At 40.5% G+C, this 27,982-nt stretch overlaps 2 protein-coding genes and 1 pseudogene across 9 annotated transcripts in view; all 3 read left to right on the forward strand.

Moving 5' to 3' along the window:
* Positions 1-2,563: 2,563 nt before the first annotated feature.
* Positions 2,564-8,462, forward strand: COX7B (cytochrome c oxidase subunit 7B). Its single transcript, XM_055268562.2, has 3 exons — positions 2,564-2,746; positions 5,783-5,907; positions 8,261-8,462. The coding sequence occupies exons 1-3, from the start codon at positions 2,707-2,709 to the stop codon at positions 8,336-8,338; spliced, it is 243 nt and encodes an 80-aa protein (XP_055124537.1). The 5' UTR covers positions 2,564-2,706; the 3' UTR covers positions 8,339-8,462.
* A 5,139-nt stretch (positions 8,463-13,601) lies between these two features.
* ATP7A (ATPase copper transporting alpha) overlaps positions 13,602-27,982 on the forward strand; it is a 135,912-nt gene continuing 121,531 nt past the window's right edge. For 3 of the 8 annotated variants that reach the window (XM_063634675.1, XM_063634677.1, XM_063634674.1), the window contains exon 1: positions 13,630-13,846. The gene's annotated coding sequence lies outside the window, so the exon portion shown is untranslated. Of the gene's footprint in view, positions 13,847-27,982 lie in introns of all 8 variants that reach the window. The other 5 variants (XM_063634679.1, XM_063634678.1, XM_055268559.2 and 2 more) reach the window with 4 other exon arrangements.
* Positions 14,095-27,982, forward strand: part of LOC129476339 (renal cancer differentiation gene 1 protein-like) — a 55,447-nt pseudogene continuing 41,559 nt past the window's right edge.

The following is a 27,982-nucleotide window of genomic DNA, read 5'->3' on the forward strand; positions in this document are numbered from 1 at the left end:
AGGCGCTACTAGATAAAAAAACCAGGAAATTAATTTAAGTATGTTGGAGAGACAAGGAGATGGGATGGAAAGAAAAATAGCTGGTTCCGAAGTGAAGAGATGTGAAATAGACGTGTGAAGAAAATTTAAATCATTCATGGAAACTTACATTAAGAAAATGCAGGCCGGGTGCGGTGGCTCATGCCTGTTATCCCAGCACTTTGGGAGGCCGAGGTGGGTGGATCACCTGAGGTCAGGAGTTCGAGACCAGCCTGACCAACATGGCAAAACCCCCGTCTCTACTAAAAATTTAAAAATTAGCCGGGTGTGGTGGTGCAGGCCTGTAATCCCAGCTACATGGGAGGCTGAGGCAGAAGAATCGCTTGAACCCCGAAGGCGGAGGTTGCAGTGAGCTGAAATCGTGTTATCGCACTCCAGCCTGGGCAACAAGAGCGAAACTCAATCTCAAAAAAAAAAAAGAAAAGAAAAGAAAAAATGCAAAATAAAAGTACACTGAGACACACGGTATGATATGATTCAATCTATATGATATATGACATTCTGGAAAAGGCAAACTCATTGGTACAGAGAACAGATTAGTGGCTGCCAGGGGCTAGGGGTAGGGAAAAGGGTTGATCACAAAGAGGTCAAACGGGTGTTTTTATGATGCTAGAACTATTCTGTCCTTAATTGTGGTGGTGGTGACACAATTGTATGCATCTGTCAAAACGCATAGAACTGTACACCAAAAAGTGAATTTTACTATGTGTATGTTTTAAAAATAAAAATTTTAAAGTTTAAAAGGGATATCTTACCTATCATATTGGCAAAAATCCAAAAGCTTGACACTACATGCTATTAGCAAGGCTGTGGGGAGACAGGCACCCTTTATATTAATACGTTACTGGCGGGAAGGCAAAATGTTACAACATCTATAATTTGGCAATATCTAAAAAAACTACACATATATTTATCCTTTAATCCAGCAATCCCACTTCTAGTAACCTACCTTGGAGAGATACATCCAGCAATATGAAAATATGTGTGCACAAAGTTATTCATTTCAGCATTATTGAAATTGAAATATTCTTGAAACTACCTAAATGTTCCAACATAGGAGATTGATTGAATATACTATAGCACATGTACACCACAGATTTTGCAGCTGTAAAAAAGGAATGAGGAAGACTTACGTAAAATGATAATGGATTTTTATGCTACATTTGCATAAAATAGAGAAATAAGAAAACATACAGGTATTTGCCTATTTTTGCAAAAGGAAACACACAAAAGATAAACCAGAAAGTAATGAAATCGGCTACCTGTAGGAATTGGTGGAAATGGAATGCAACAGTTAGGGGAGGGAATGACACTTCTCTAAGTACACTAGTCTGTTTAGTTTTGACTTTTGGAATAATGTTAATATTTTCAATAGTCAAAATGTATAATCAAAGCATTTAGTTTTACAAGATGAAAAAGTCTTAGAGATGGATAATGGTGATAGTTGCACAACAATGTGAATGCCATTAATGCCACTGAACTGTATGTATTTTATTTTTTTTGTTTTGAGACAGGTCTCAGGCTAGAGTGCAGTGGTGCGATCTTGGCTCACTGTAACCTCCGCCTCCAGGGTTCAAGCAAGTCTCATGCCTCAGCCTCCCGAGTAGCTGGGATTACAGGTGCAGGCCACCACGCCCAGCTAATTGTTTGTATTTTTAGTAGAGACAGGGTTTCACCATGTTGGCCAGGATGGTCTCGATTTCCTTACCTCGTGATCCGCCCACCTCGGCCTCCCAAAGTGCTGGGATTACAGGAGTGAGCCACCGCGCCCGGCCTAACAGCTTTGTTTTCTTTCTTTCTTTTTTTTTTCTTGAGACGGAGTCTCGCTCTGTCGCCCGGGCTGAAGTCCAGTGGCACGATCTCGGCTCACTGCAACCTCCGCCTCCCGGGTTCAAGTGATTATTCTGCCTCAGCCTCCTGAATAGCTGGGATGACAGGCGCGCGCCACCACGCCGGCTAATTTTTGTATTTTTAGTAGAGACGGGGTTTCACCATCTTGGCCAGGCTGGTCTCGAACTCCTGACCTCGTGATCCGCCCACCTTGGCCTCTCGAAGTGCTGGGATTACAGGCGTGAGCCACCGCGCCCGGCCAATAGCTTTCCAAAGTTACGTATTTATCTACATATTACAGAAGTTTTTACTGTTCTTGCAACTTTTCTCTAAATTGAAGTTATTTGAAAACTAAAAGCTAAGCCAATTAGTATAGTAGTAATAGCCGACCAAAAAAATGAGAGAAGTAAAGGAAGTTTTGGGGGAACAGAAAGAAGAAAGAGCTAGTGTGGAGATACCAAATCGAAGCTTGTAGAACTTTAACACCATTTTGAAGCTAGTTCCTTAGACGATTCGGCCGAAGATCAGTGTCTCGGCTGCCCTCTATAGAGCTCTAAACCTGGCTTCAAGGAGTTCTTTCATTCTTCTTTAGATACCACCCACCATACGTCATTTTATAAAGCCGGAAACTACATTTCCCAAAAGGCCTTTATTTTTCCTCGCGGTAAAAGGGATTGCAATTACTATAGGTTTTACAGGCCTCGCGAGATTTCGTCAAATCTCATTACGGATCCCGGCTGAAAGCCATTTTGTTTTTCAGCTCTCTTCAAGGGTACCTGAAGCGAATTTGCACCAAAGCAGCAGCTGTGTTGCCGCAGTTCTAGCTTCACCTTCACGATGTTTCCCTTGGTCAAAAACGCACTAAATCGTCTCCAAGGTGAGCAAAAAATTATGACAAATCATTTACAACAACCTTATATCAATTTGTCCTCGCGGCCTCTCGTGTCCTTTTCCCTTTACCAACATCTCGGCCTTCTAATCTTGAATGCTGTCTCCCATCTCGTCCCAAGTCATTGGGATGATGTCCTTAGCATTGGCTTTATCACCCAGTATTTCTGTTTCGGTTTCCAGCTCTCTTATCGGAGTGATAGTCTAGCTCTGCTTTTTAATTCTTCAGTAACCTATGATTTCAGGGAAGGACACTCTTGGTAGACACCTCGTTCCTTAAGTGATGTGCTACATTTTAGCTTTGGGGATATGTTTACTCCTAACCCTGTATAGAAGAATGTCTTCTCCAATTCCTATTACTGTAATAGACGGAAACTGTAAATCTAGCTCTTCACCTGGTCTAATTGCAGGGAAACAACCCAAATGGTATCGATGCAGCTTTGAAGTTATTTGTGGATTAACAATGTTAGCTGGCCAGGCACGGTGGCTCACACTTGTAATCCCAGCACTTTGGGAGGCCGAGGCAGGCGGATCCCCTGAGGTCAGGAGTTCGAGACCAGCCGGGCCAACATGGTGAAACCCTATCTCTACTAAAAATACAAAAATTAGCCAGGCGTGGTGGTAGGCGCGGTGGTAGGCGCCTGTAATCCCAGCTACTTGGGAGGCTGAGGCAAGAGAATCGCTTGAACCCGGGAGGCGGAGGTTGCAATGAGCCAAGACTGCTACTGCACTCCAGCCTGGGCAACAAGAGCGGGACTCCGTCTCAAAAACAAAAACAAAACAATGTTAGCTGTCCTGAAAGCAATCGTGGTCATTTTTTTCTTATCCAAAGATTGGGCAGGTACAGGGAGTTTTGAGACCAGCATTATGTAGTGAAAATGCAATAGATTGAAGAGAACAAATTAATTTTCATACTTGATTTGCACCGAAGGTGACCTTGAGTAACGTGGGCAGTTGTTACACAATGAAGGTGACCCTTAATTACTATTCAGTTTGTTTAGCCATCTTTTGATTTTCACTTAATAGAATCATTGGAGGATATTATTAGATTGTGTCCTAAACACTTAAGCAACTGTGAAAATAACCACAAAATATTAGCTGGACTATTTTCATATTCCAAAAGTAGCATTTATTATCTCTTTTACTTTGGGCATATGATTTAGCCTCTCTCAACCTCAGTTTCCTTCTTTGTAAAATAAGTAATTTGTAAATAATGCCTACTTCATGGGGTTGTTGAGGATTATATGAGATCACCAATGTGTGGTAATTAAACAGTTGTCACAGAGGAGAGGTCTAATGAAATCCACCAGAGTTACATGAGTGTGTTGAAGTTATGAGATGTTGCAGAATTTTTTGGTCGTCTTAATTTCTTTGCTCTTTGAGCAAATAGGGCCACTTTGTACCTCAGGAAAGGTTTTTTGTTTTTTTTCAGTGTGGAATTCACATGCCCACTTTTTATCTTTTCTGGAGCAGAATATATTATGAAATATTTGTAAATTTGCCTATCCCGGTGTGACTGAAAGATGAAAAGGGAAAGCTATGTAAGACAGAAGATCCGATAATGGTCTGATAACTATCATGAAGTAACCCATTGTACCATGTAGAAATATTAATTGCTAGTGAATGGGCAACATTGCAGTTTCTTTTTTTTTGAGACAAAGTTTCGCTCTTGTTGCCCAGGCTGGAGTGCAGTGGCTGAGTGTTGGCTCACTGCAGTCTCCGCCTCCTAGGTTCAAGTGATTCTCCTGCCTCAGGCTCCCTAGCTTTTCATTATATATGTAAGTACCTTTGGAGGCTCTTTAAAATGATAAGAACCTGTCCCTTAAATTGGACAGGAAGAAAAAAAAAACAGCTAGAAACAAGCTTTTTCCAGTCTCGGCTGTTTCCCAAGCCCTCCTTTTTAGTTCCTCCAGGGGCCGTTTGAAAACTTTTGTTCTCCTCTTTCTACTGGTATAATACTAACAGCAAAGTTTATCATTCTGCTCAAAAACTAAGTCCTTAGCTAATTCTGCTTCCTTGTACGATACTGATTTTTATCTACATGTGTAATCCTCTAGACTGGAAGTTACTTGAGGACAGGATCTGTGTCTTACACTTTTTTATATACCCCATTTCTCATTTTTTATTTTTAGGGACAGAGAATTGCTCTGTTATCCAGGCTGGAGTGTAGTGGTATGATCATAGCTCACTGCATCCTCTAACTCCTGGACTCAAGTGATTGTCCGGCCACAGCCTCCTGAGTAGCTGGGACTACAGGTGTACGTGCACCACCATGCCTGGCTAATTTTTAATTTTCAATTTTTTTGTAGAGACAGGGTCTCACTGTGTTTCCCAGACTGGTCTGAAACTCCTGGCCTCAAGCAATCCTCCTACCTTGGCCTCCGAAAGTATTGGGATTACAGATGTGAGCCACTGTGCCTGGCCCATTAATTTTTTAAAAATCAAAATTACTCTAGTTTTGGCGAGTTTTTTTGTTACTGTAGTAATTTTACAGTCATAAGCATTTAGTGTGCTTTAATTTGAAGTTCATTTGAGTTCATTTGCCCTTGTATGTTGTAAGTTGTTGGGCTCTATTGAGTAAACTTTAATGAAAATTTAAGTCATAAGTATTCAAATTAATCAATGGGAGCCAAAATTTCAGGGGTTATGCAAATACCACTTTGTAGAGAATGTTACTGACATCATTCATTCTTTGCTTTTTTCCCCCAACACTATTATGAAAACTCTCAGACATACTGAAAAGTTGGAAGAATTGTATGAACACCCATATACCCACCACAAAGATTCTACAGTTAACATTTTGCTATTTGTTTTATCACGTATTTGTCCATCTGTCAATTCATTTATTTTTGTTGCATTTCAAAGTACACTACTTTAATAGCTACAATATGTTTTAACATTTTACTGAACTACATAATATTGTAAAATTAACTTCCTTGGCTTTCCTGATTGGCAGTATCAATCACATGTTTTCTTTACCTGATGATAATATGCTTCTGTATTCTTTTTTTTGTTTTCCTGTAAGTTCGAAGCATTCAGCAAACAATGGCAAGGCAGAGCCACCAGAAACGTACACCTGATTTTCATGACAAATATGGTAATGCTGTATTAGCTAGTGGAGCCACTTTCTGTATTGTTACATGGACATATGTAAGTACTATTGATTAATAATTTGTATTTTAGATGTTTTTCATTCTCAGTCTGTGCATTCAAAGTGTCTTAACATAGTAGTGTACATATCTAGTTAGGAGGGACTTCAGAGATTGTGTAATCTAATTACCCACCCAGTGCAGGGTTTTTTTTTCCCCCAGCATTCATCCATCTTCTGTTCTTAACATTCCCAGTAATAATTGCTTACTGGATCACAAGGCAGCCCTTTCCATATTGTGTAGCTGTTTTTTTTGTTTTTGTTTTTGTTTTTGTTTTTTAAGAAGTCTCGCTGTGTCCCCCAGGCTGGAGTGCAGTGGTGCGATCTTGGCTCACTGCAACCTCTGCCTCCTGGGTTCAAGCACTTCTTCTGCCTCAGGCTCCCAAGTAGCTGGGACTACAGGCATGCGCCACCATGCCTGGCTAATTTTTTTTTTTTTTTTTTGAGACAGTCTCGCTCTGTTGCCCAGGCTGGAGTGCAATGGCGTGATCTCAGCTCACTGCAACCTCTGCCTCCTGGGTTCAAGTGATTCTCCTGCTTCAGCCTCCCAGGTAGTGGGATTACAGACGCCCTCCAGTATGCCCAGCTGATTTTTATATTTTTACTAGAGACAGGGTTTCACCATGTTAGTTAGGCTGGTCTCGAACTCCTGACCTCAGGTGATCCGCCCGCCTTGGCTTCCGAAAGTGCTGGGATTACAGGTGTGAGCCACCGTGCCCAGCCTTGTGTAGCTGTTAAAAGGATCATATGGTGAGTTAAAATCTGCCTTTTTCCTATGCTACCCATTGTTCATTGCAACACAGAAATTCTGACCCACTTCCATATAACAGCCATCAGATAATAGAAAATTGCTATCATATCTCCTGAATTTTCTTTTTCAAATTAAACATCCTTAGTTCTATTGGTAATTTTTTTGTTCATAGTTTCCAGGATTTTTACTATCTTGGATTGCTTTCCTGGACATAACTTCACTTAACAATTTTTCTTTTAAAATTTTGCACTCAGAATTTAGCACAATATTCCTGACAGATGAGATGTAATGTGACTTTTTATATTTTAGTTTCTTTACATCTTACATTTAACAATCTATCTTTCAGTCACTGTACTTACTGGCTAAAAGTAGGAGTCCTGAAGTCTTTTTTTTTTTCTTGCTCTGTCACCCAGGCTGGAGTGCAGTGGTGTGATCTCTGCTCACTGCAAACTCCACCTCCTGGGTTCACGCCATCCTCCTGCCTCAGCCTCCCGAGTAGCTGGGACTATAGGCGCCCACCACCACGCCTGGCTAATTTTTTGTATTTTTAGTAGAGATGGGGTTTCACCGTGTTAGCCAGGATGGTCTCGATCTCCTGACCTCATGATCCGCCTGCCTCGGCCTCCCAAAGTGCTGGGATTACAAGCGTGAGCCACTGCGCCCGGCCCGAAGTCTTAATAAATACATAAGTTGGTTTAAAAAGATACAAATTAACCCTTACTGTAATAAACTTTATTTAAATAAATAGGTCTTTTTAATTTTTGTTTTTATATTCCTGAAATCAAATATTAAGATGGGTGCCTAGACTGGGCATGGTGGCTCACGCCTGTAGTCCTAGCACTTTGGGAGGCCCTGGCGGGTGGATCACCTGAGGTCAGGAGTTTGGTACTAGCATGGTGAAACCCCATCTCTACTAAAATTACAAAAATTAGCCGGGCGTGGTGGTGGGCATCTGTAGTCCCAGCTACTTGGGAGACCGAGGCAGGAGAATCGCTTGAACTTGGAGGGGGTGGAGGTTGCAGTGAGTCGAGATCGTGCCACTGCACTCTAGCCTGGGCGATAAAGCGAGACTGTCTCAAAAAAAAAAAAAAAAGTGTACTTAATTAGAAGGATACACAGATGTTGAACAAATGTTTGATCAGAGGAGCTTTTGGAGGTGAAATGTTCCTTAGTGATACAGAGAATATAAAACACTCATTGGCAGTTATTTAGGTAGTTGTGGTTGAGGGACTCAGTGTATTGAGTGGGTAGTATAGAAATGTGAAGTATAAATTTGAATTAAATAAAATTTAAAAATTCATTTCCTCAGTGATACTAGTCACATTCCAGGTGGCCAGTAGCCACATGTAGCTAGTGACTACTGTTTTGAACAGTGAAGATCTAGAACATTTCCTTCAGCTCAAGAAGTTCTATTGAACAACAAGACTGCTCTAGAAAATTAGGACAGCAATCAGGTTTGGCCTATATGGAGGGTATTAGATCCCAGGTGAGTTTCTGTGTATTTTTAACCTGTAGAACAGAATATGTCATTTTCAAGAAATAGTCTCCAAGAGAGATTGTACTCTGGTTTAAACATGTAACTGACAACATTTTAATTCTTACAGGTAGCAACACAAGTCGGAATAGAATGGAACCTGTCCCCTGTTGGCAGAGTTACCCCAAAGGAATGGAGGAATCAGTAATCATCCCAGCTGGTGTAATAATGAATTGTTTAAAAAACAGCTCATAATTGCTGCCAAATTAAAGCACTGTGTACCCATTAAGATATGGCATTGTTGAAGAAATAAAGTACATTTGAAACCTTCATTGTAGGTTTTGTTTCTTTGTAAATGAAACTAAGCTTGATCACTTTAGCCTTTATGTTAATATTAAAGTCAAATGCTGTGCAGCTTCTTAAATAGATTCTTTTTTTTTTTTTTTTTTGAGACGAAGTCTCACTCTGTCCCCCAGGCTGGAGTGCAGTGGCGCCATCTCAGCTCACTGCGACCTCTGCCTCCTGAGTTCAAGTGATTCTCCTGTCTCAGCCTCCCGAGTAGCCAGAACTACAGGCGCATGCCACGACGGCCAGCTAATTTTTTTTTTTTTTAGACGGAGTCTTACTCTGTTGCCCAGGCTGGAGTGCAATGGCATGATCTCGGCTCCTGCAACTTCTGCCTCCCGGGTTCAAGCGATTCTCCTGTTTCAGCCTCCTGAGTAGCTGGGATTACAGGCGCACGTCACCAGGCCCGGCTAATTTTTGTATTTTTAGTAGAGACGGGGTTTCACCATGTGAGTCAGGCTAGTCTCGAACTCCTGACCTCGTGATCCACCCACCTTGGTCTCCCAAAGTGCTGGGATTACAGGTGTGAGCCACTGTGCCCGGCAATTTTTGTATTTTTAGTAGAGACAGGGTTTCACCATGTTGGTCAGGCTGGTTTTGAACTCACAACCTCAGGTGATCCGCCTGCCTTGGCCTCCCAGAGTGCTAGGATTATGGGCGTGAGCCATGGCACCCAGCCCTTAAATGGCTTTTATGAGGTAATGTGAAAGGAAAATTTGCCTTTGACCTGGAAGTCAACTTTATAGTAAGCTGAAATTATGTTTATAAATAACTGATCACAGAACTATTGTAGATCACCTTTGAGCCAAAAATTTGGCCCGGATTTTGGTTATGCCTACTACTATGTGCCTCTCATTTGTATTTATACTTGGAATTGGCATTATTAACTCCTTTTTACTCCTGCCTAGAAAACTTAAAGTGTCACCAGACCCAAGGGTGGAGTGGTCCTATAAAACAAACTCCTAGCCTGTCTGAAGACTAGCTACTAGCTCCTTGGCTGTTTTGGCATATTCATCTTGATTATAGCTCTTGGTCTTTCATCATATTATTAGGGATGTTTATGATGTTATTAAAGAAAATCTTGTCAAATGCAGTCTGTTCCTAGTTATCTACTATCAGTCACCTGTTGACTTGCTATAATTATAACAATGTTTGGATTTGTGGATTATTATTTTAGTATATAACATTGGATTTTACGTATGTTACCTGAAGAAGAAGAGTATCTGTACCACATATTTCTTTGTTTTTCTTTTTTGAGATGAAGTCTCACTCTTGCCCAGGCTGGAGTGCAGTGGCGTGATCTTGACTCACTGCAACCTTTGCCTCCCGGATTCAAGTGATTCTCCTGTCTCAGCCTCCCTAGTAGCTGGAATTACAGGCGCCCACCACCATGCCTGGCTAATTTTTGTATTTTTAGTAAAGATGGGGTTTCACCATGTTGGCCAACCTGGTCTCAAACTCCTGACCTCAGGCGATCCACCCACCTCAGCCTCCCAAAGTGGTAGGCTTACAGGCGTGAGCCACTGCGCCCGGCTTATATATTGTTACTTTCTTGGCTGAGAGCTGTAATCTGTGGTAGTTTTTTTTTTTTTTTTTTGTAGTTTTCTTGGTAGTGATCAATTAAGCAGAAAGTAGAATTTCAGTCAAGTAACCTGTCTATATTAGCTAAATTATTTTTTGCTTATTACATAGAGTGCTAGAAGTATGCTGTCATGGCATATGTCCTAGTTTCTCATCAAATGGACCAAAGTCAGTGATTTTATTTGAAGAGGAAAAATTGAACGTCGTAAATTAAGTTGCAAGTTTAGTAACCATATTGTACCACTGTTTGATAAATTTGAATGCTTTATGGTATTTCATATTTAGAATGTTCAAAATAGTACTGAAGTATTCAAATACATATAACCCTGAGAGATATTGAAGTAAAATAAACATGTATTTAAGGAAGTGTCAACCTTCAATTATATACCTTTTTGTCACTGAATTAACACTTATTTCTCACGAAGCAGTTTCAGTATGGTTTGTACTAAGCTAAGTGATAGTTGTCATCTATATGACACTTTAGGTTTTCTGTGTCCATTTGTGGCCAAAATTATATGTTGCTTTGTGTGATAAAACCTGGTGGTGGTAGTAACTTTGAACACACTTTTTGAACTTAATTTTGTAGTTAATCTTATCCTGATGAGTAATTCTAAAACTGACCACTACTAGAAATGAAGCAGGTTTTTTGTTTTTTTTTTTTTTTTGTGCCATCACAGTATATACTGACCTTGGAGCTTTCCTAGTGCTCTCAGAGCCATGAAAATATCCTTTCACACAAATTTTCTCAACTTACCCGTAACATCACTTTGAGTTTCAGTCATACCTAGAGTTGGAAAGTCATCAAATTAGTCCTCTGTCCTCAAGTATCTGTATGTCTGAAGAATTTAGGTAAGTTACTTACCTTAAAAGCATTGCCAATCCTTTAAACTCTGTTTGGATGGCTATGAAATATTTTAACGGGGTGAATGTCATAAATCCCATTCTTTTTTTTTTTTTTTTGAGACCGAGTTTTGCTGTCATCCAGGCTGGAGTGCAGTGGTGTGATTTTGGCTCACTGCAACCTCCGCCTCCTGGGTTCAAGGGATTCTGCCTCAGCCTCCCAAGTAGCTGGGATTACAGGCGCCCACCATCACACCTGGTTAATTTTTGTATTTTTAGTAGAGACAGGGTTTTGTCATGTTGGCCAGGCTGGTCTCGAACTCCTGACCTCAGGCGATCCACCTGCCTCGGCCTCCCAAAGTGCTGGGATTACAGTCGTGAGCCAGGGCGCCCAACCTAATGAATCCCATTCTTAATTTCACTCTAGGACAGAATTATTTTAGCACCTGTGTTCTGTTATTTTAGATTCATTTAACTTACCTAGACATGGGTACTGTGGTAGTTGTAGAGGTACAGATGTTGAGTTCCCATCCTCCTGGCTTAACGTCACTGGGGTTATTAATACACTTCATAAGCATTTTAGGGACACCTGCTGTCTGCTCAACGCCCAGCAAACCTGATTATTTCTTGAAGACGTTCCCTTCTATGCTTGTGCATTGGTAAGGAGGATTAGGGATGATGCATTTAAAGACAGAGTTTTAGGCTGGGCCTGGTGGCTCATATCTATAATCCCAGCACTTTGGGCGGCTGAGGTGGGAGGATCATTTGAGGCCAGGAGTTCGAGACCAGCCTGGGCAACGAAGGGAGACTCCCATCTCCACACACAAAAAAATAAAAATAAGCCAGGTGTGGTGGTGTGTGCCCACAGTTCCAACTATTTGGGAGGCTGAGGTGCAAGGATCGCTTTAGCCCCGGAGTTTAAAGTTACAGGGACCTATGATCACACTTCTGCACTCCAGCCTGGGCTACAGCAAGACTCTCAAAACCAAACAACAACAACAAAATGTATATATAGCTCTCTAGGTTTTTATGTTAAATATTAGAGTGCCTAAGAATGTACATGGTTGGCAGAGGATCTTGCAGCTCATAGTGATAAACTTTAATATTTACATAAAAATACTAGATAGCTAGTAGATTCAATGTTCTGCTTCTGATAAAGATATATTTTTGGTTTTGCCTTTTAGTGAATTTCTTTTGGATGCTTAACATAATGTTAATATAGTTACAAACCAACTTGCTAATATTTGGAAACTCACTTAAAAGCTATCTTCATTTCATATGATGTGATTTTTAAGATTTTAAATTTGGGGCTGAGTTTGTATCTTAGTAATTAAGGCTGCGCACATTGACAACTACAAAATAATGCCTGGGAAGATGAGTCCTGAGGCTAATTTTATATTTATGTGGATGAGTGTAGAGGGGGAGAACAATTCTGAAATACTTAATCACAGACCTAAAATGTAGATCTATGGGTAATTTTAAATGTTGCCTGTCAGGCTTAATAGGGACTTGACAACAGCTAGGATGGAAATTATTTCAACACTTAAATATGCTTACTTTGTGCCGGACGCTGTTCTAAGTCTTTTACAAACATTTACTTGATATTTGTATTTTGTGTACTATTTTGATTTCTGCAACATTATTAGACTTCATACTCTTCTGTGGGAACTAGGTTCAAATGGTTCCAGATGAAAATACAAATAGTCCTGTGATTAGTTTTGTTCTACATCTTATGACAGATACTTCATGAAAGGAAATATGAAAAGGCCACATCTTGCTTTGAAATAAGTGAGATGGAGCCTCTCCCTCTTTTTACTGTTAATGTTCATAGTTTTAAAAATCCTAGAATTTTGCTGCTTTTTAAAATGTCAAGTTGTGAAACAAGAATAAAATAAGACCCTTTTTTCAAATGTTTTCTGTACCATTTATTGCATTGTTTACATTTTATGCATCTCATTTCTAAATGAACTCATGGTAATAGAGACTGTAACATTTTTGCATCACCGGAATCTTCTAGGTGTTTAAAATGATGGACGAGTGAATGAATAAATGGGGGAGTGGTTCAGAGCTTGGGATGGCACGATGAAGGTGGTGAAGGGACGTCTCTACCCCCTCAACACACATACAAATTATGAATTTATAAACATTTTCCTCTTGATGTAATTTTTCAATGGAGGGAAGAGGATAAATTCATAGTTCTGGCATTTACATCTGGAATTAGGCTACACAGTCTACGGGAAGCAAGTTAACACAGTCTACGGGAAGCAAGTTAACACAGTCTACGGGAAGCAAGTTAACACAGTCTAAGATGCACGTGAATTTCATGCTGGGCAAAGATGAACTATGTGGAAGATGACTTATAAGGAGCCTTTATGTTACATCTTGGCAGTTAACAGTCTAACAGATGCACGTGAATTTCATGCTGGGCAAAGACGAACTATGTGGAAGATGACTTATAAGGAGGTTTTATGTTACATCTTGGCCTGAGGTTAGGAAACTAATGATGACAAAGGCACTGTTTTAGTATGGGTTTTCTGGTTTCGTTTTTGTCGTGGGGGCGGGGTGGGGTAGCGGACTCGTACCCTAACAAAGACCCACCCGAGGCTGCGTGTCGGCCCGGGGGCAGCAGGGGGCGGGAGAAGCTTGGCTCTGGACCACGCGTTCCTTTTCACGTGACCTGTCGCTCTCTTTCCCGTGGCGGCCCTGCTTCCGGCAGGGGCATCACCCGGAAGTGGGGGTAGTCGAGGGAGGGAGGGATAAAGGCGGATGGCCGCGGCGGCGGGGGGTGGGAAAAGAGAAGCAGAGGGAGGAGTTGCTGCTGCCGCCGCCGCAGACGCGGCTACTGTGACTTCTCCGATTGTGTGAGCTTTGTTGGAGCCTGCGTACGTGGATTTATCGCTGCCACGGTCTGCGTAGCTCCAGAGGTTTAACCATAGGATAGAGAAACCAGGTAAGTCCTACATTGGCTTCCTGTCGTCCTTTCTCCTAGAGGGGGTCTTCTGTGCTGTCAGTTTGTACTACGAGTGTGGTGAGAAGGTCATGTTAGTCTGGGGCAGTCTCGAAAGTCTCGCTTATTCACAATTCAGGTATTACTACATTTATGTTTTACCTCCCCTAACAGGGGATAGAGGAGGGGAAATTAAATCCTGACCTGTGTCACTTTCTTGTACCCTCTTGGAGAGAGTGTCCTGATCATCCATGGCCTACGTTACCCAATTAATTGAGGGTACAAGAAAGTTTGTATTTGGCATTGGAAGTCACATGGACTGGGGTCTTTGCTTAGTGACACCTCTTTATACTTTGGAAGCTAAGGTTACTAAAATGACCATAATTGATGAAATAATAATTGAAAAATAGATATTTGGCTTCTTGTCTTGCTCTGGGAGCGTAAGGTAAACTGAGAGAACATTCTTGTTTCCGCTTAGTTTTGTTCATTGTGCCCCCTTTCCAGTAAAGTTCCTGTCCATTGTCCAACCCTGTGGCATCTTATCTTTGACACTTTTCTTCGTTGTAGACGTTGAGATTATCTTAAGCACAAACACTTATCGTTTCACAATTCAGCGTTTGTCCAGGATCTGATCTTTATTTTAATCACAGACCCTTTATCTACAATAGTATGGCTTTGTATTGAGAATATGTGCAAAACATTGAATTAGATGATACTGAGGTTATTAATTTTTTTTTTTTTTTTTTTGCTGGGTGCAGAGGGGCGGGGAGGGGGTGATGCACAAGAAATAAGACAGTTCCTGGCCTCAAAAGAGTTTACTTACAATAGGCTGGGCGCGGTGTCTCACACGCCTGTAATACCAACACTTTGGGAGGCCGAGGAGGGTGGATCACCTGAGGTCAGGAGATCGAGACCAGCCTGGCCATCATGGCGAAACCCTGTCTCTACTAAAAATACAAAAATTAGCTGGGCGTGGTGGCGGGCGCCTGTAATCCCAGCTACTCGGGAGACTGAGGCAGGAGGATCGCTTGAACCTGGGAGGCGGACGTTGCAGTGAGCCGAGATCGCGCCACTGCACTCCAGCCTGGGCTACAAGAGCGAAACTGTCTGCAAAAAAGAAGGAAAAAAAAAATAAACAGTTTACATACAATTGAGTCCGAATTGAGTCAGTTGAATTCAGCTATGAAGACAATGGTTTCTAGCAGCCCCACTCACTGAATTACTAGGTTGCTTATCACATCCTTTTTAATGGTTATTTTTGAACTGGCATTTTATTATATTTAACATTTTCTTGTGTCTAAGGTCATGACATGAGAGTTTTTTTTGTACTTGAGGGTCTCAATGTAGTAGGAAAGAAAGATACACGATTACCTAAACATTCAAAAAATCTCACTAACATTATATATTAGAAACAGGAAGTGTTATGAGAGTGCAGGGAAAGGAGCATGTGAACTGGGCTTTGAAAAATAGATAGGATTTAGCTTTGCAGGAATGGAGGAAGAGGAAGACATCTATCTGGACTGATAGATAGAAGAAATAATGTGAGCAAAGCCGTGGGGATCTGTAAAGTTGCCCGACATCCAGTAACACACTGTATGTCAATATCCCTATTTCTAACAGCCACATCTTCCAAGATGTCACTGATTAAAATTAGAAAAAATATAGAATACAAAACTAGTCAGCTCACAAACATATCCAACTGCCCTCCAGCCAATAAAAAAGCTTATATCGAGAAAAAAAATACATGGAAATGACAAAAGCAATGTTAATATATGAGGCTTAATTCTGATGTAAACTCAAATCTAAAAGAGAAAAAATGTAAAACTTGCTATACTTTAATTCTGATTGAGTGTTGTGCCTTAAATATAATTTGGAATCATTTTAAAAATTGTTGGGAATGAATAACATTTTCTGAAGTGAGCAACTGTTCCAGGTTTTCCCCAAGGAATTTCCGCTTTTCCTTTTTTCCTCTAAATTGATTTCTCTCTATTGGTCTTCTTAACTTGATAGGAACTATTCTATTCCAATCACAGCCTTAGAAAGATCTTGATTCCTGCCCTCAAGATAAGGTTAAACACTAATCCCTCCAAAGGATAGGTTAACATCTCTGTTCTCTAAAGCAGAAGGTTGATTTTCTTTGAAAACTGCTTGCAGAAGCAGTAAAATTTGCTTACAAAACGAGAGAGAGAGAAAAGAGTGCAAAAATAACCCCAGCTAACACACTACAACCTTCACTTCTGTGAGGGCGCTAAAGGAAATACATTAAAAAAAAATAAATTCCTTGTTATAACTCCTTTTATCTATATATTTAAAAGCTCTTGGCAAACTTTATTGATCAAGACTTTGGACATCCTGATGAGTGAAAATAATCTTCATTTGCCAGTTGGGAAAGTAAATTGCAAGGGGAGATTTTTGTCTCAACTCAAAGAAGCACTAGCATAGATGAGAATAGTATTTGGGAGTTTTGTCTCAAAATTCCTTCTATTCATCTTTGTTAAAGGGCAGTTCAGGTTTTAGTGTTTTGTTTTTAGACAACAATATTTCTTAGGATATAGCTCAACATGGGGCCGGGCCAAGAGTGTTGGGAGGCTGGAGGACAGATGAGTGATAGGCAATGGTTAGGCAGCGTATTTTAGTTCAGTCTACCATCCCAGCAATCATGTTTTTCCCTCTTAAATCTCAGTCTTCAGGTTGATTCAATGTGATATTACTTGCTTACTTAACTTGCTGAGATAGTTTGGCAGGAAAAATATCAAAATTCCTTTAGAATATGTTTCATTAAAGTAAAAGAGTCCTGTGTTTCTGATTTTATAAAATGTTCTTACTTTTTCCAGCACTGTTTGCAAATTGAAGTGATTTCCTAATCTTTATGTGCCCAAATGTATGAGATATTGGTAGACTACATCAGTTTTCACAGATAACTCTTTCCTTGAAGGAAATGAGGGTAAAATACCCCATTTTGAGCCAGTTATGTGTACTTTGTACCATATTTTCTGTTCACATTTAGAATTATACAGCTATGTCTCAAGGATGAAAAAAGAGTTTTACTTATTTTTACCATTAATCTCTGGTGTAGAAGTCCAGTTTTTCAGACCTATAATCATGAGTGCATTTTTAACAATTTACCAGTTGAAATAAATGTGTTATTTCACACTGTAGGGATATTGTTTTAGACTGGCCATTAACCTTATTTTATTTTATTTTTATTTTAAAAGATGTTATTGTTATTATTTATGTATTTATTTATTTTTAGAGACAGGGCCTCGCTCTGTGGCCCAGGCTAGGATGCCGTGGCACAATCGTAGCTCACTGCAGCCTTAATCTCCTGGGCTCAAATGATCCTCTGGCCTCTCAAGTAGCTGGAACCACAGGTGCATGCCACCATGCCTAGCTACTTATTTATTAATTAATTATTATTATTTTTAATATTATTTTTAAGAGATGGGGTCTTGCTCTGTCACCCAGGCTGGAGTGCAGTGGAGCCATCATAGCTCACTGCAGCCTCGATCTCACAGGCTCAAGCGATCCTCCTACCTCAGCCTCCTGAGTAGCTGGGACTATAGGTGTGTGCTACCACTCCCAGCTAATTTTTAAATTTTTTGTAGAGACAGCATCGTGCTGTGCAGTGGTGTGATCTCGGCTCACTGCAACCTCCGCCTCCTGGGTTCTAGTGATTCTCTTGCTTCAGTCTCCCACGTAGCGGGGACTACAGGTGTGTGCCACCACACTTGGTTAGTTTTTGTATTTTTGGTAGAGAAGGGGTTTTGCCATGTTGGTCAGGCTGGTATTGAACTCCTGACTGACCTCAAGTGATCCACCTGCCTCAGCCTCCCAAAGTGCTGGGATTACAGGCATGAGCCACTGCACCAGGCATTAAAACACCTAGTGTTAAAAATGGTGTCTTAATTGTATTCTCAGATTCTCCTAGAAAGAAAAGATATGCTAAATGTATATTTAGATATACTAAAACACCTAATGTTTATTTTCGTTTATTTATTTTTGAGATGGAGTCTGGCTCTGTCACCTAGGCTGGAGTGAAATGGTCTATGTTTGTTTTTTCATCTTGACAGTAATATCTTTGAACATTTTCTGGAGTATTAGATATTATTCTCTTGATGCTTCAAGGTATCTTAACTTCACCATTGTATTGTGATATGTTGTTTTGGAGAGACAGTATAATGTAGGATTAAGAGTGGAGGCTAGGTGGGGCACAGTCGCTCACGCCTGTAATCCCAGCAGTTTGGGAGGCCATGGCAGGCGGATTGCTTGAGCCCAGGCGTTCAAGACCAGCCTGGGCAACATAGGGAAACCCTGCCTCTACAAAAAATACAAAAATTAGCTGAGTGTGTTGGCACGTGCCTGTAGTCCCAGCTACTCAGGAGGCTGAAGTGGAAGGATCGCTTGAGCCTGGAAGGTTGAGGCTGCAGTGAGCTGAGATCACACCACTGCACTCCAGCCTGGATGAGAGAGTGACAGAGTGAGACCCTGTCTTGTCTGGAAAAAAAAAAGCCTGTCATGTCTGGCTCAGTCCAGGTGCTAGACTGTCTAGGTGGGATCCCAGCCCCTCTGCTTACTACTTGTATGACCCTGGGCAGATTTCATACTCCTCTGTGCCTCAGTTCCTTCAAATTTCTAAAATGGGGACAATAACAGTACCTGTCTCACAGGATTGTTAATGATCTAATACATGTACAGTGTCTGGCAGATAGTAAACATACAATAAAATGTAGTTACCTTTAATATTTTAATATATTATTTACTGTAAAAGTAATTTTAGCATCCTATATAATAAAATTATAAATTATAGTTTTGCTGTACTACAAATTTAGTAGACTACAGGATCAACGTACTTATCAATCAATACTTGCAAGCAATATTTAAATTCTTTAAAAAAAATTTTTTTGGAGACAGAGTCTTGCTCCGTAGCCCAGGCTGGAGTTGCAATGGCATGATCTCGGCTCACTGCAACCTCTGCCTCCAGGGTTCAAGCGATTCTCATGCCTCAGCCCCCCGAGTAGCTGGGGTTACAGGTGTGTACCACCACACCCAGCTAATTTATTTATTTTTAGTAGAGACAGGGTTTCACCATGTTGGCCAGCCTGGTCTCAAACTCCTGGCCTCAAGTGATCTGCCCGCTTCGGCCTCCCAAAGTGCTGGGATTACAGGTTTGAGCTACCACTCCCGGCCCTGCCACCGCACCTGGCACAATACTTAATTTCTAAGTTACACCATAGAAAATTGGCCAGTGCGGTGGCTCACGCCTGTAATCTCAGCACTTTGGGAGGCTGAGATGGGTAGATTGCTTGAACTCAGGAGTTCCAGACCAGCCTGGGCAACAAGTTGAAACCCCATCTCTACAAAAATTACAAAAAATAGCCAGGTGTGGTGGCGTGCGCCCATAGTCCCAGCTACTGGGGAGGCTAAAGTAGGGGGATTGCTTGAGCCTGGGAGGTTGAGGCTGCAGTGAGCTGAGATCATGTCACTGCACTCCAGCCTGGGCGACAGAGTGAGACCCTGTCTCAAAAAAAAAAAAAAAAGAGAAAGAAAATGGAAAACTCAGATTGAGAGGGTCCCCCGGTAGCCTACAGTACACCTACATATGCTAACATGGCATCTTAAAGCTCATTATTACAGCTGGCAAATCAAATCACTGTGATGTGCTCATTCTATTTCCCTATCAAGAAAACTCATAACAATCTGCTTCTGTAATTAGTGAGCCACAGACTCTAGGCCATCGAGATTTTCCACATTCCCTAATTGTCAAATGCTGAACATACTTGTACTGAATAAGTTGTGATACAGTGTAAGCAAGGGAAAAGGCCTTATGTATGTCTAACCCACTCTGCAAATAGCTGCATTCTTACAAAGTTGTGTGTAAGTTGAATTTTTACAAAGCATGTCAGCACTTTGATTAGTACATTTTTATTGTGTGCTTATTGCATATTCAGTGTTTACTGTGAGCTATACAAAGAAGCATAAGGCATATGTTCCAATGTCTAGCAAGAGAAAGAAGTTTAATACCAAGCAGAGAGAAATTAGGTACTACTAAACTATGAAACTGATTCCAGGGTATTCGAATTTAAAAAGAAAGTGGCTAGGAGTATTTGACATGATTTTTCATGAAGGAGGTGGGACTTCAGTTCATTTACTTACTCAACAGTGATTTACTGAGTAGCCATCATGTTCACTGGTGGTATGATAGTGAACAGAGCAGATATGGTCCTGCTTCTGTGGAGTTTACAGACTAGTGAAGTAATAGAACTTAAATATGTGCAAGAAAACATTCTAGGTGAGGGGACCAGTTCTAAACAAAGTCATAGAAATAAATGATAAGAGCATGGACTGTATGGCAATCAGTGAAGGGACTTGCTTGATTGTAGTAGAGATTTTATGTTGGGGAGGAGCATTGCAAGTGATAGATGCAGACCATCTTTTGAATGCTTTGAAGAACTATTTAAGTCTGTCTAAAAGTCCTTTGGATACACTGTTCTGGAGAGGGTTTGGGGCTTTGGGGTCATACTGCCTTTGTTTGATCTCATCTCTACTCTAATTTGTTTAAGTTTAGAATTTTATAGTAAGTTTTCTCAGTGACACAACTCTATAGGCAATAAAATGATATTTACAGAGTGATTGGGGTCAGTAACCCTTGTATCAGTTAAGCAGTGTCCACATGAAGTGCCAGTAGGAAGTCCAAGGAAAGGTTGGGAGAAATAAAAGGAGGTTAGTCAAGGAAAGAGAAATAAATACATTCTGTGATAGTTGGTAGAATGTCATCAGAAATGTCTTCAAGCAAAACAATACATTTGCCTGTCTTTTGTTTCTAGTTGCGTTTAATGGTAGTGTGTTTTTTCCTTGTCTAAATATGAGAAAGAGAAACTAAATTGCAGCTATTTGACTTGGGCATCTGAGAGCTACCAATGTTTGGCTTAGGTTATGTTCTACATTTGAAGCATCTGGTCAATTTTAGATTGTCTTCTATATTTGAAGCATCTGGCTAGACCAGTTGTGTCCCAGTTTTGTATTTTACCTAAACTCAACTTGGTCAGAAGCTTATGTAGTAAGTATTGTTTGTAACCTGTGTTAGTACTCTCTTAACATGGCTTAAAGCATGAATGGATTGCCAAATGAATACCTGTTATGACCTTTATTTTTTCTTGTTACCTTTGGATTTAATGTAAGTATAGTAATGCTCTGAGAACATTTGACAGTATTGTTCAGGCATTTTTTTTTTTTTTTTTTGAGACAGGGTCTGGCTTTATTGCCTAGGCTGGAGTGCAGTGGCACGATCACAGCTCACTGCAGCCTCAACCTCCTGGGCTCAAGCAATCCTCCTACTTCAGCATTCCAAGTAGATAGGACCACAGGCATGTGCCACCATGCCTGGCTAATTTTTAAAATTTTTTTTGTAGAGACGGGATCTTACTTTGTTGCCCAGGCTGGTCTTGAACTCCTGGGTTCAAGTGATTCTCCTGCCTCAGCCTCCCCAAAGTGCTAGGAGTACACAGGCATGAGCCATCATGCATAGCTGCTTATTCAGGTGCTTTTAAGAAATTTTTTCCACCAGAAAAGTAGAAATGATCATACCAGACTACCTTTGTCTCCTCCCAATCTTTTATTATGGTGATGTCCAACCTTGTTATAAGGAGGAGCTTCTTTTAATCTCAGAGTCATGAGATCAGGGCAGATACTGACAGTGTAGTTCCTGAGAAGTAGTTGCTGGCTGTGCTGTTCTTCCTTTCACACTAGGAATCTTAGCTGAGACATGTAGCAGAGAGAAGACATTTATGGGGAGCCAGCATGGAGCTTTATAGGAGGTGAGGTGTCTAGATCTACCAGTAGATCCTGATTTGCAGGTTTGAGACTCCTACCTTATTTCATCCATGGCTGTTGCATTATACAAATCTAGTGGGCAGCAGCCACAGTCTGTAAAAATTATGACATGGAATTACACAATGTGGCAGCCCTGGAAACTACCCAAACCATTTCTATTTCTAGTCCTGTATTCCCTTCAATACCTACTACATCCAGCAGCCGTGATAGTCCCAACACGTTTGTCATTTGAATCTCTTTGCTTCCCACTTTAAGGCTCCCCTTTAGTCCAACAGATACAATTTACATCTTTGTCTAAGGATTTCAAGGAGTTGCATAAATTTTCTTATTCTATTTAAGTATACTCATCAAGAAAATGATAATACCTGCCTCATCTAATTCATAGGTTTTTATCAGTATCAAGTGGAATAATGTATGCAAAAACTTCATGAATTAAAGAATACTACACAAATATAATATTCTTTTTGGATGTATTATGTTGTGGAAAGAATACTGAATTCGAATCAGATGTCTGGCATCTCAGTTCTTTCTGCTATTAACAAACTGTGACTTTGGACAAGTTACTTTGTGATCTGGGGACTTTGTTTCCTTACCTATAAGAGGAAACTAATAATGCCACTCCTATCTACCCAGAAACCTAAGAGCTACTTTTTCCTCACCTCCACATTCAGTCACCAAATTTGTTGTCTAGTTTTTAAAATTTCTTAAGTTGGTCCTGCCCTCTCTATCTCCATTCAGTTCCTAATCACTTCCCTTTTGGGCAGCAGCCTGTTAAAAAAAATTGTGGTAAAATATGCATAATATAATATTCACCATTTTAACCTTTTTTTTTTTTTTTTTTTTTTGAGACAAAGTCTCACTTTGTCGCCCAGGATGGAGTGCAATGGTGTGATCTCTGCTCACTGCAGCCTCCACCTCCCAGGCTCAAGCAATTCTCCTGCCTCAGCCCCCTGAGTAGCTGAGATTACAGGCACATGCCACCCCTGGCTAATTTTTGTATTTTTAGTGGAGATGGGGTTTCACCATGTTGGCCAGGCTGGTGTCGAGCTCCTGACCTCAAATGATCCACCCTCTTTGGCCTCCCAAAGTGCTGGGATTACAGGCGTGAGCCACTGTGCCCGGCCCCATTTTAACCATTTTTAAAGGTACAAGTCAGTGGCATTGAGTGCATTCTCAGTGTTGTACAATCATCACTGTTATGCATGTCCAGATTTTTTTCATCATCCCAAACTGAAACTCTGTACCCATTAAATAATAGCTTCTCATTCTGCCTTCTCTCACCCCCTGGTAACCTCATTCTACTTTCTGTCTCTATGAATTTACCTATTCTAGGTACTTTTTGAAAAATAATTTCAAGATTTGTTTTTGATTCAGAGGGTACATGTGCAGGTTTGTTACCTGGGTATATTGCATGATGCTGAGGTTGGGGTACAATTGATCCTGGCAATCAGGTACTGAGCAGAGTGCACAATAATTTTTCAACCCTTGCCCCACTCCCTCCCCACCCAGTAGTCCCCAGTATCTGTTGTTGCCATCTTTATGTCTATGAGTATCCATTTTTTTTTTTTTTTGAGACAGAGTCTCACTCTGTCGCCCAGGCTGGAGGGCAGTGGTGCGATCTTGGCTCACTGCAAGCTCTGCCTCCTGGGTTCACACCATTCTCCTGTCTCAGCCTCCCAAGTAGCTGGGACTACAGGTGCCCGCCACCACGCCTGGCTAATTTTTTTTGTATTTTTAGTAGAGACGGGGTGTCACCATGTTAGCCAGGATGGTCTCGATCCCCTGACCTTGTGATCCTCCCACCTCGGCCTCCCAAAGTGCTGGGATTACAGGCGTGAGCCACCACGCCCGGCCGAGTACCCATTGTTTAGCTACCACTTATAAGTGAGAACATGTGGTATTTGGTTTTCTGGTCTGTGTTAGTTTGCTTAGGATAATGGCCTCCAGCTGATTCTGTGTTGCTGCGAAGGACATGATTTTGTTCTTTTTTTAATGGCTGCATAGTATTCCATGGTGTATATGTACCACGTTTTCTTTATCCAGTCCACCATTGACGGGCACCTAGGTTGATTCTATGTCTTTATTATTGTGAATAATGCTGCAATAAACATACAAGTGCATGTCTCTTTTTGGTAGGACAATTTATTTTCTTTTGGATTTATACTCAGTAATGGGATTACTGGGTTGAATTGAGTTCTGTTTTAAGTTCTTTGAGAAATTTCCAAACTGCTTTCCACCATGGCTGAACTAATTTACATTCCCACCAACAGTATATAAGCATTTCTAGGTACTTTTAATAAATGGAATAATACAATATTTGCCCTTTTGTGTCTGGCTTATTTTACCTAGCATAATGTCTCAAAGTTTCATCCATGTTGTAGTATGTGTGAGAATTTCATTCCTTTTTATGGCTGAATAATATTCCATTGTTGGGTAATAACATTTTAACTGGTCCTCCTAACTCCAGGCTTTGCCCTATCAAATTTGTCCTTCATGATCTGACCTTACTTACCTTTACAATCTCCTTGTTGTTACCATTCATGCCCTATGCCTCAGCCATACCAGTGGTAGTCCTTAAATATGCCATGCTGTTTGACAACTCTGTAACTTTATTCATAGCTCTTTTGTCTGAAATTTATTTCCATTTTTCTGGAGAACTCCTACTCAATCTTTAAGACCCAGTTTACCTAACAATAGTGGATGGGTGAAATTATGATACGTTCATGTAGTGGACTTCTAGTCAGCCTTTTAAAATTATGGCATATATATTAGTGGTTAAAAGCACAGACATTGGACCAGGCTTACTGGGATCAAATTTCAAATCTGTCACTTACTAACTGTGTGACATTGGGAAAGTCCCTTACCCTGTCTGTATCTCAATTTTTTCATCTATAAAACAGGGATAGTAATTGTATCTATCCCATCAGGTTTCTGTGAACATTTAATTACTTAGAAGTATTAGCTAGGCCAGGCGCAGTGCCTCACGCCTGTAATCCCAGCACTTTGGGAGCCCGAGGTGGATGGATCACTTGAGGTCAGGAGTTCGACACCAGCCTGGCCAACATGGTGAAACCCTGTCTCTACTAAAAAATATATAAAAATTAGCCAGGTTTGGTGGTGGGCACCTGTAATCCTAGCTACTTGGGAGACTGAGGCAGGAGAATCACTTGAACCCAGGAGGTGGAGGGTGTGGTGAGCTGAGATCATGCTACTGCACTCTAGTCTGGGCAACAGAGCTAGATTCTGCCTCAAAAAATAAAAATAAAAATAAAATATTAGCTATTATGTTTTATTTATTTTTTAGTTTTTAAATTTTTTGCAGAGACGGGGTCTCGCTGTGTTGCTCAGGCTGATCTTGAACTCCTGGCCTCAAGAAGTCCTCCTGCTTTGGCCTGTCAAAGTGCTGGGATTACAGGCGTGAGTCACTGTGCTCAGCCAAAAGTATTAGCTATTGTTATATATTAATATTTATTGTCATAGAAAAATGTTTATTATATAGTATTAAATGAAAAGAAACATGCTGTAAAATAGAATAGTATATCATTTTTGTTAAAAATGTGTGTGTTCTTGGGTGTGGTGGCTCATGCCTGTAATCCCAACACTTTGGGAGGACCAGGCGGGAGGGTTGCTTGAGGCCGGGAGTTTCAGACCAGCCTGGGCAATGTAGGGAGACCTCATTTCTACAAAAAATAAAAAATTAGCTGGGCATGTGGTGCATGCCTTGAGTCCCAGCTACTCAGGAGGCTGAGGTGAGAGGATTGCTTGAGCCTAGGAAGTCGAGGCCACAGTGAGCTATTACTGTGCCATTGCACTCCAGCCTGGGCAACAGAGTGAGATCCTGTCTCAAAAAAATGTGTGTTTATATGTATACACACATATAATACCCTCCTAGACTTAGATACACACACCCAACCCCCCCACACACACAACCCTCAACATGTTAGCCTTCGTTATTTCTCAGTGATAGACCAATTGGTTGTTTATTTTTTATATTTGCTTATCTATATTTTCTGTTTTTCTCCATTTGACATTTATTTCTTACATTTGGGGAGCGTGAAGAAAGACACAGTTAAAGCATCTCTTCTGTGAAGACTTCCGTGATTTCCTTTCCTTCGTCTTTTAGGGCACCAGAATACCATGCATCCCTGAACTCCTTAAAGCCTGTGTTATATTCATTTACCTTTTAATCCCCAACTGGGACTAATGCAGAGCCTAAAAGATACATGCACTTAGCCATATTAGTAAGGTGAAAATGGAATTATGTGCAAGCACTTTACACATGTTATCTCATATACACCAGTCAGCAGTCCCATGAGTAAGAGTTATCTGTATTTTTCAGACGAGGAAACTGAGCATCAGAAGAGACCAAACAATTTGCTGAAGGTATACAACAGTAAGCAACAGAATTTGGATTCAAATCCAAGTCTGTCTGATGCCAAAGGTGGTCTTTTCAACGTATATTGAATGACTGCATGATCTAATGAATGTATCTGCTGTCTCAGATGACATAATTTATGAAAGACTTATTGGTAAACAAATGCGCTATATGAATGTAAAGATATGTTGTTGTTATTTTCTGCTATATTTTCATCTGCACCCTAGATTCTGACTAGGCAAACGAGCTTTCCTTCTCCCCATGCACAATTTTTTCCCTCTATTAGTATAAATTGGCAATTTTGGCTCTCCATTTGTCATTTTATACTGCCCATGCTCTTTCCACTCTTTAGGAACCTGACTCATAATTATGATGTTAAGCTTTTCAGATTAATCTAGCCATGTCCATCAGATTTACTGTTGTGTGTACATGTTGAGGAAACTAATTAGAAAGTACCTGGCCAGATACAATTTGTTTCAGGGATGCCAAAGTATGATAATTCCTAGTTTAATGTGTTTACCTTTTTCTTTTTTTTTTCTTTCTTTCTTTGTTTTTTAAGACAGATCCTGTTTACCTTTTTTGTGTGTGCTGTTACGTCCACAGTTAATTTCCTACATTCGTATTCATACCACTTTCAAAAGAAGGTGTTGTCAGTGATAAAACATTAGACAGAAATAGTTTTTAGACAGAGGATGTTAATAAGTTCAGCCTATGTCTTATTTAGGTTTATGTTTTTGTGTGTATGTGTGCACAGCCTTCATCATTTAAGTTTATGTTTTGCGTGTATGTGTATGCAGCCTTCATCAAAAGAAAAAAGGCAGATAGTCAGGAGGTGTTTTAACAATTTATATCACAGCTACAACAGAATATACTAAACCAAAATTTAGAATTTGATTATAGCTTGACTCCCTACAATTTTTTCAGAATTAAAAAGATGAATCCCCTTTAAAAGCAAACTAACTGAAGGGAAGCATCTACTTTGTGAAAATTTCCTGTCTAAAATGGGGGCGGGGGGAAATAACTCCCTTTTAAGTACTGCACTTTTTTTATTCTACCAGAACCTGGTTTCTAAAGATTTCAACCTATTTTTATTAGTCTCAGTTTTGTGAGATGACAAAGTTCATCTTAGTGATTTCTAACTAAGAAAGCACAACCACAGAACTGAGAAATAGATTCTGGAAAGGGAAACTTCCTGCAAATTATGATGAATTTACAGAAATAGTAAATATTTAAATTCCATAAATAGTAAATATTGTTGTTGATAGTTATTTGTCTTGATTTCTGTTCAAGAAGTGTATGTTTGAATTAGCACACAATTTATTTTATTCCTAGCAATTTAGTATATTTTTCCTAGCCATCAATATTTGGGATTCTGCTTGCTTATGATTACAAATCACTTGAAACCTGCCAGTTGAAAATTCTCAAGGGTGTGAAATGATATGGGCCTTCTGTGAATTCGTTCCCCTTTATCTGTATAAAATACCTGGCTAAACAGTTGTCTTTGACGATTTTAAATTACTGTTTCCTTTCTTAAAAACTCCTTTCCAGAAGCTGATCTCCCATACATTTCCAGTACATAATTTTTCATCTTTATCTGTCCTGACAGTGATTCAGCTTTGAATAAGAGAGAATGTTGCCAGAGTTTCACCTTTATTGGCCTAAGTCTTTGTTTATTTTTTGAGACAGTCTTGCTCTGTCGCCTAGGCTGGAGTGCAGTGGCATGATCTCGGCTCACTGCAACTTCTGCCTCCTGGGTTCAAGTGATTCCCTGCCTCAGCCTCCTGAGTAGCTCAGACTGCAGGCATGCACCACCATGCCCAGCTAATTTTTGTATTTTGGGTAGAGATGGGGTTTCGCCATGTTGGCCAGGCTGGTCTCGAACTCCAGACCTCAGGTGATCCACCTGCCTCGGCCTCCCAAAGTGCTGGAATTAC

This window comes from Symphalangus syndactylus, chromosome X (assembly GCF_028878055.3).
Source record: "Symphalangus syndactylus isolate Jambi chromosome X, NHGRI_mSymSyn1-v2.1_pri, whole genome shotgun sequence".
NCBI classification, from domain to species: Eukaryota; Metazoa; Chordata; class Mammalia; order Primates; family Hylobatidae; genus Symphalangus; species Symphalangus syndactylus.

What these genes read in the sequence shown, in the direction of transcription:
- COX7B (XM_055268562.2), top strand. Translation starts at nt 2,707, where the DNA reads ATGTTTCCCTTGGTCAAAAACGCACTAAATCGTCTCCAAG. An exon ending in CGCACTAAATCGTCTCCAAG is followed by an intron (nt 2,747 to 5,782) that starts GTGAGCAAAAAA and finishes TTTTCCTGTAAG; the next exon opens with TTCGAAGCATTCAGCAAACA. An exon ending in GTATTGTTACATGGACATAT is followed by an intron (nt 5,908 to 8,260) that starts GTAAGTACTATT and finishes TAATTCTTACAG; the next exon opens with GTAGCAACACAAGTCGGAAT.